Here is an 8,311-nt window from a genome sequence, read left to right as displayed (position 1 = left end):
CAAGAAAGCACTGGACGATCGCGTTGCCCGTGCTCTTCATTTATTTATCTTTAATAGTTAATTAAAATGTGTGTTATTTAATAGAGGATCTTTCGTTGTTTTCCATGGTGACGCGGGAGCCAATGGAGGAGGATCCGGTGAGCGGGGATGGGGCGGGGAGGGGGCGGGGATGGAGGCGGGGGGGGGTTTGGGCGGGGCTGAGGAGGGGGCGGGGCTAGGGGCCTGGCGGCGGGGCTAGGGGGAGGGGCGGGGCTAGGGGGAGGGGCGGGGCTAGGGGGAGGGGCGGGGCTAAGGGGGAGGGGCGGGGCTAGGGGGGGCTCTCGCGAGACCGCGCCCGGCTCGGAGGGAAACGTTCAAACAGGGCAGAGTCGTTGGTCCCGCGGCGCCTGTTCGGCAAAGTGGACGATTAGTGACCGTCGCTGATCCAAGCGGTGAGTGATAAGTCGTATATAATGTCGACAACTCTACTGTTCAGGTCATGGCGATGCTGCTGCGGGTTTCCCTCGCTCCCCAACGCTATTTTGAGCTCGCCGAACAAAGGCTAGGCCTTCGATACCGTCCTGCTTTGTGCCGGGGGGAAGGGGGGGAGGGGGATTCAGCGATGCTGCTGCTGCTCACAACCCCGGGGGTAGACACAACATGCGGGTAATAACTCAGCGGATCGGGCAGCATCTCTGGAGAGAAGGAATGGGTGACGTTTCGGGTCGAGACGCTTCTTCAGACTGAATGGGTAGGAAGGATCTGCAGATGCTGGTTTAAGCCGAAGACAGACGCAAAATGCTGGAGTAACTCAGCGGGACAGGCAGCATCTCTGGAGAGAAGGAATGGGTGATGTTTCGGGTCTCCACCCTTCTCCAGAGGTGTGAAAACGAGACAAAGGGGAAGGGGATCAAGGAAAATGTAGAACAGATCATTGTTGGCTAGGAGAAGGTAACAACAAAGCAAACAGTATGGATATTGATTTCTCTAACTTCAAGTAACCCCTGTATTCTAATAGACAATAGGTTCAGTGCAGGAAGAGGCCATTTGGCCCTTTGAGCCAGTACCGCCATTCAATGTGATCATGGCTGATCATCCACAATCAGTACCCCGTTCCTGCCTTCTCACCATATCCCTTGACTCTGCATTTAAGAAAGAACTGCAGATGCTGGAAGAATCGAAGGTAGACATAAAGCTGGAGAAACTCAATGGATGAGGCAGCATCTATGGTGCGAAGGAATGGTCTCTCCGTTGCCGAACCAGCAGGTCCAGGAACAGCTTCTTCCCGGCGGCTGTCACTCTACTCAACAACGTACCTCGGTGACTGCCAATCACCCCCCCCCCCCCCCCCCCCCCCCCCCCCCCCCCGGACACTTATTATTTATTCAAATCATTTGCTATGTCGCTCTTCCAGGGAGATGCTAAATGCATTTCGTTGTCTCTGTACTGTACACTGACAATGACAATTAAAATTGAATCTGAATCTGGATGATGTTTCGGGTCTAGACCTTTCTTCAGACTGACACCGTGGCTAGCTCCTTCGACCCCCTCCTTCTCAAAGCTCCTGCCCTCCCTGCAACGTTACCCCTTGCAACCCAGCCGAGTTTGCTACTTTGCGTAGCCCAGGCCGTGCTGACCCGGGTCAGACTCCCCACACGCTATGGAAAGGAACTCTTTCTTCCCACCCCCCCAAGTGGTGCTGTCCTTTAATAGCTGCTTCCCATCTCACCCGGTTCCAGGGTTGAAAGCGTGTCAGGTTCCGCGGAGCTGTCGCTACGAGAGTGGCATTGCTCGACCAACTCCAGCGGACGGCCCAGTCCCTGCTGCCCCGGCGGAAAGCTGCTCCGTCTTCCTGCCCTGGGCTCCGGACCTGAGTACTGGTAGAATGTCTCCATCAGCAAACTGGACCCAGCCAGATAATGTAAATCGGCTGCCAGCAATGATGGATAAGCTTGGCTGTCCCTCTGTACAGCAACATCGTTCTTGATGTTGCTGTACTGAGGGATAGCCAAGTCTATCTTTCTAGGCTAACAATTTAACCTTCGGCCTCCAAGACGCAGATAAATACGCACCATACAGCCATACTAAGTGGAAAAAGAATGATTTAATTTAACACAACCATGAACACAATTTAACATAAGCATCCACCACAGTGGAATCACCATTGCAAAAACATTGCATGCCAAACTGCTGTATAAATAAGCACTTATCTGTCCAAGCGTCTTGGAAGACTCTCCACTCAGCATCCACCTTCCTGTGTTTTGTCGCCATTGGAGAGAGCGAGTCGCCTTCTGCCACAGCTAAGCGTAGTTTTGGCGTGCGCACTGTCTGCGCTTGTTGTAGGCCAGCCATTTGCTGATACAAAAAAGTAGTGGAACAGCGCCCACCAATCCAAGTAGGTGTGGGGGGGAAAATACGCCTGCTGGCCGGAATAGTTCCAGGGCACGCTGAACAGCAGGCACCGCAGCCGCTGCAAATGCAATTTCACTTTTAGATCATAGGTGTGGGAAAAAAAATATGCAACCGCAGGCTGGGTGTCTGCGGAAAAAACTGGATGCAAGCCGGATGATTTGATTTCCAGTTACGGGTTGCATTCGGCCCGGCGGCTGTAATTTGCCGACCCCTGTCCTAATGGTCCTTTACCTCGAGTTCCCTTATCAAATCCGGTTCATTACACAACACTAAATCCAGAATCGCCTTCTACCTGGTAGGCTCCAGTACACGTTGCTCTAAGAATCCATCTTGGAGGCACTCCACAAACTCCCTTTCCTGGGAGTCTTACCAACCTGATTTTCCCAGTTGACCTGCATGTTGAAATAGACAATAGGTGCAGGAGTAAGCCATTCGGCCCTTCGAGCCAGCACCGCCATTCAATGTAATCATGGCTGATCATCCCCAATCAGTGCCCCATTCCTGCCCTCCCCATATCCTCTGACTCCACTATGAGCCCTATCTAGCTCTCTCTTGAAAGCATCCAGAGAACCTGCCTCCACCGCCCTCTGAGGCAGAGAATTCCACAGACTCACAATTCTCTGTGAGAAAAAGTGTTTCCTCGTTCCGTTCTAAATGGCTTACCCCTTATTCTTAAACTGCCCCCTGGTTCTGGACTCCCCCAACATTGGGAACATGTTTCCTGCCTCTAGCGTATCCAAACCCTTAACAATCTTATATGTTTCAATAAGATGCCCTCTCATCCTTCTAAACTCCAGAGTGTACAAGCCCAGCCGCTCCATTCTCTCAGCATATGACAGTCCTGCCATGCCGGGAATTGACCTTGTAACCCTACGCTGCATTCCCTCAATAGCAAGAATGCCCTTCCTCAAATTAGGGGACCAAAACTGCACACAATACTCCAGGTGTGGTCTCACTAGGGCTCTGTACAACTGCCGAAGGACCTCTTTGCTCCTATACACAACTCCTCTTGTTATATAGGCCAACATGCCATTTGCTTTCTCCACTGCCTGCTGTACCTGCATGCTTACTTTCATAGACTGATGAACAAGGATCCCCAGATCCCGCTATACATCCCCTTTTCCCAACTTGACGCCATTTCCCAACTTGATGAAATCTCCCATAACAACCGTAGCATTATCTTTGCGGCATGCCAATTTTAACTCTTGATTCAACTTGCACCCTATATCCAGGCTACTGTTTGGGGGCCTGTAGATAACCCTCATTAGGGTATTTTTACCCTTACAATTCTTCGGTTCTATCCATACTGACACTACATCTCCTGATTCTGTCACCCCTTGCACAGGACTGAATTCCATTCCTCTAACAGAGCTACCCCACCCCCTCTGAACACCTGTCTGTCTTTTTGATGGGACTATTATCCTTGAATATTCAGTTCCCAGCCCTAGTCCTCTTGCAGCCATGTCGCTGTAATTCCCACAACATCATACTTGCCAATTTCTAACTGAGCCTCAAGCTCATCGACTTTTTTTCTTATACTTTGTACATTCATATTTAATACTTTTAATCCATTACTCCCCTCACCTTTCACATCGATTCCTATTTCACTTGGCCATACTCTCCTATCCCTTCATGAGCTTTCTGTCCCGTTAATTCTGGTGTCTTTCTTAACTTTTCTTATATTCTCTTTCCCTTTAACCCCATCCTTATATCTCCAGTTTGTCTCCTTCCCCCTCCCCGCACTATTTAGTTTAAACCCACCCGTGTAGCAGTGGAAAACCTGCCTGCCAGAATGCTGGTCCCCCGCCTGTTAAGGTGCAAGCCTTCACTTTTGTACAATTTACCCGTACCCCAAAACAGATCCCAGTGGTCTAAGAATCTAAATCCTTGCTTCCCGCACCAGCTCCTCAGCCACACATTCAGATTCCCTATCTCCCTGTTCCTGCCCTCACCAGCAGGAGGAACTGTAAGGAAACCAGAGATAACCACCCTGGAGGTCCTGCTTTTCAGCCTTCTTCCAAGTTCTCTGAAGTCACGCTGCAGAATGTCTTCCCGACGTCATTTGTGCCGACATGCACTACCACTTCAGGCTGCTCACCTTCACCCTTGATGCTCTGCAATCGGTCCATGACGTCCTGGATCCTGGCACCAGGGCGGCAACACACCATCCTTGAATCCCGCCTGTTGCCACAGAAACCTCTGTCTGTACCTCTCCCTCTCTCTTCATCCCTCCCCCACTAAAGTCACGCCAGCTTTTCGTTCTCACTTAGAAAAATGCTGTTTCCTTGATTATCGTTACTTTTTTGCATATCTTTCATTCATTTGTTCTGTATCTCGCTACATCATCGTCTATATCTATCGTGTCCCTTTCCCGTGATTTTCAGCCTGAAGAAGGCAGGCACGGTGGCACAGCGGTAGCGTTGCTGCCTGACAGCGAATGCAGCGCCGGAGACCTGGGTTCGATCCTGACTGCCGTGTGCTGTCTGTACGGAGTTTGTGCATTCTCCCCGTGACCTGCGTGGGTTTTCTCCGAGATCTTCGGTTTCCTCCCACACTCCAATGACGTACAGGTATGTTGGCTAATTGGCTTGGTAAATGTAAAACAAAATGTCCCTAGTGTGTGTAGGATAGTGTTAATATGAGGGGACCACTGGTCGGCGCGGTCCCGGTGGGCCAAAGGGCCTGTTTCCGCGCTGTATCTCTAAACTAAACTAAAAAGGATCTCGACCCGACCCGTCATCATTCCTTCTATCGAGAGATACCACCCGTCCCGCTGAGTTACACCAGCTTTTGTGTCTATATTCGTCATGTGCGGTTCCTTCCTACACAGGGATTCAGTTCAGTTTAGTTTAGTTTATCGTCACGTGTACCGAGGTACAGTGAAAAGCTTTTGTTGCGTGCTAACTAGTCAGCGGAAAGACAATACATGATTACAATCGAGATAGTCTGAGGGTCACCTACGAGGTAGATAGTAGTTCAGGACTGCTCTCTGGTTGTGGTAGGATGATTCAGTTGCCTGATAACAGCTGGGAAGAGACTGCCCCTGAATCTGGAGATGTGCGTTTTCACACTTCTATACCTTTTGCCTGATGGGAGAAGGGAGAAGAGGGAATGGCCAGGGTCCCAGGCACACCTTTGTTTTGATTTTAATTGAATAATATCCATTTATTGAAGGAAGTGTTAAGCCTGTAATGAAGAAGCATTTGTTTTGAATGTTGTATCATTTTAGTTTCTCTTCTAAAAATCTTAATGTAGCATCTACAGTTCCCTGTTTCTACAAAAATCCATAAGTTAGTGACTGGCTGTATGAGGCGAGAAAGCCTCTTCCTTGCAAAATCAAAGCTGCTCTAGATAGGATAGGTGTGATGTTTGTAGATAATGTTTAAATTTTCCTTTTTTAAATGATAGATTACATAAAAAAATATATTTAAAACCAAAGGTGAAGGTATGCAGTTGGCGAACAATTTAATGTTCCTATCCCTACAAACCTTTCCCATATGATTCAAAGAAAGTTAGGATGATTTTGTATTAGAGATTTATTTTGAACATATCTGTGTAATGTTACTACAATGAAAATATAATTTGTTCATTGTTTTAAAATTTCTATAACCTGCTTTGCAGGACGATGGGATTTACATGCATTCAACCCTGACCTCCATCCCCTATTATTATAAATAGCAAGTTATCAAGATACTGTTTTGGTATCCATACATCTGCAGTTGATTTGGAGATGAGCTTGAATTTTGCCATCACACCAAGTTCATTTCATTAAATCTGGGGGAACTAGTACAGTATCAAAGAAGATGGCCACTGCCATGGGCATTTCCCGATAGGCAATAGATACCAGCCTAGTCATCAAGGCTTGCTTTTTGTGAACAAGTTTTTAGGAAAAAGTTCAAGGCTTGCCTTGAAGGCTATTCAATTCACTAATCTATACTATGCACTCCTAATATTGTTAGATGATCTTGGATTTCATACACATTTTGTGAAGATGACATCTTTGGAAGATGTATCACTGCAGCTGAACAATAAGATATCTTCCATCAAAAGATCACTGCAGCTGAAGAGCATGGGTAAGTTAAATTAATCTACTTGGGCTATTTTAGGCACTTATTCGTTTGTGGAACTTACTGGTCAATATAGCTTTAAAACCTAACTAGTAAATGGGTTGATTTACAGAAAATTTTGATTTTGTGACTCACATAGTGTAAAGACGTTATAGAAATAGATTACTTTGTCAGAAACGATGCAAGCAAATAGCCATCTGGAAAAGAAAAAAACTAGGGTATTAAGGTCACATATTTCTTCATTAGATACTTATTGACCAAGTGGATTTTTATATCTTCTGGATGAGGCTGGTGCTTGCAATTTATGTTTTTAATTCCCTTTTATGTTAACTACCATTCTGTGCTTATTCTGTCTTTGCTTTATCATGCCCCCTCCTCATTTTTAACTTTGTCCTTGGTCAATGAAATTGATTTTGTTGGATCTTAAGTTTTGTAATGAGAAATTATTATTTTACTCTTACACTATAATGTTAAAATATGCTTGTAAATATTTTTATCATCAGGTAATGACCCTTCCCTTGCAACAATGCTTCAGAAGATTGGACTGGAATTAGCTGGCATTCAGAATAATTTAGATACATTTCAAGCACAGATACTGCGACAGCAAACTGAAATGAAATCCCTTAAGGTATGGTTTTGTATTCTATTTGCCAAAGCAATTAATTTCTATCACAAATTAAAACCATTCCTTCAGTCCTGGAAGGTGGCCATCTCCATGAATTTGACTTGGCAATAATGAACAAATAATTACAATGTTTGGCAATAATGTGTTACTTGGTTGAACTGTAGGAAATTGTGCTCGCAGGTAGTGGAGCTTACAGATTTGTGAGGTGGCATTGAAAGTTAAAGTTACTTGTATGTGTTTTATAATTGGAGTTAAATAAGAGAGCTCTGAGATTTTTTTTTAAAGCGCTACTTACTGATGCCACGTCTTGTGCTGTGGTCTGATTTTATTGCACAAGAGAGAGGAGAGGGGGGGAGAGAGAGGAGAGGGGGGGAGAGAGAGGAGAGGGGGGGAGAGAGAGGAGAGGGGGGGGAGAGAGCGGAGAGGGGGGGGAGAGAGGAGAGGGGGGGGAAGAGAGGCGAGGGGGGGAAGCGAGGAGAGGGGGGGGACGGGAGGAGAGGGGGGGAGGAGAGGGGAAGAGAGGAGAGGGGGGGGGAAGAGAGGAGAGGGGGGGGAGAGAGGAGGGGGGGGGGGGAGAGGAGAGAGGGGGGGAGAGTGCCTTTTTATTTCAACCCAATCCCCCCAAACAACCATTTGCAGGCAGTGCTTTTTCACTTTAACCATATTTTCATTTTCAAACCACAGTAAGGGTACTTACTCACAGTTGTGTGACATGTGTTCATTGTTGCTCAGAGAAACGTGACCCTCTGCCTTCCTCCAGGTTGCAGACACTGATTGAGGCACACCACTTCCTGGTTTTATAGTCCATCACCCCTGCCGCCAGCAGGGGCAGCAGAGAGAATGGGGAATTTTGTAAGATCATTAATATCTCTGTCATTTTTCATCGACTGGAAAAATCCTCGGCACACATACGGCGGAGGGGGGCTCTGAGCGAGGTGGACAAAAATGACGGCCGTAGGTGGCGGCATTCTCTCGGAAATAGCAGCACAGATCGCCAAAACCGGTCAAGAACAGAGTTTTAGTAATATAGATATAGATAGATATCGGGTTGGCTGGGTGACACAAGGCAAAGAGTGGCAATAAAGGGGGCTTTTTCTGGTTGGCTGCCAGTGACTAACAGAGTTATGCGGGGTTCGGTGCTGGGGCTGCTACTTTTCCGTTGTATATTACTGATTTGGATGAACGGATTGAAGGCTTTGTGGCCAAGTTTGCTAATGATACGAAAATA

General features: G+C 47.1%; 1 protein-coding gene across 1 annotated transcript in view; it reads left to right on the top strand.

The window, feature by feature from the left end:
• The first annotated feature begins 319 nt into the window (after positions 1 to 319).
• Positions 320 to 8,311, top strand: part of ska1 (spindle and kinetochore associated complex subunit 1) — a 34,228-nt gene continuing 26,236 nt past the window's right edge. Inside the window, exons 1-3 of the mRNA XM_033033524.1 lie at positions 320 to 431; positions 6,351 to 6,464; positions 6,962 to 7,086. Coding sequence (XP_032889415.1) covers positions 6,383 to 6,464; positions 6,962 to 7,086 — 207 coding nt within the window. The 5' untranslated portion in view covers positions 320 to 431; positions 6,351 to 6,382. The remainder of the gene's footprint in view (positions 432 to 6,350; positions 6,465 to 6,961; positions 7,087 to 8,311) is intronic.

This window comes from Amblyraja radiata, chromosome 1 (assembly GCF_010909765.2).
Source record: "Amblyraja radiata isolate CabotCenter1 chromosome 1, sAmbRad1.1.pri, whole genome shotgun sequence".
Classification (NCBI taxonomy): Eukaryota; Metazoa; Chordata; class Chondrichthyes; order Rajiformes; family Rajidae; genus Amblyraja; species Amblyraja radiata.
This window is presented reverse-complemented; position numbering and strand designations above follow the sequence as displayed.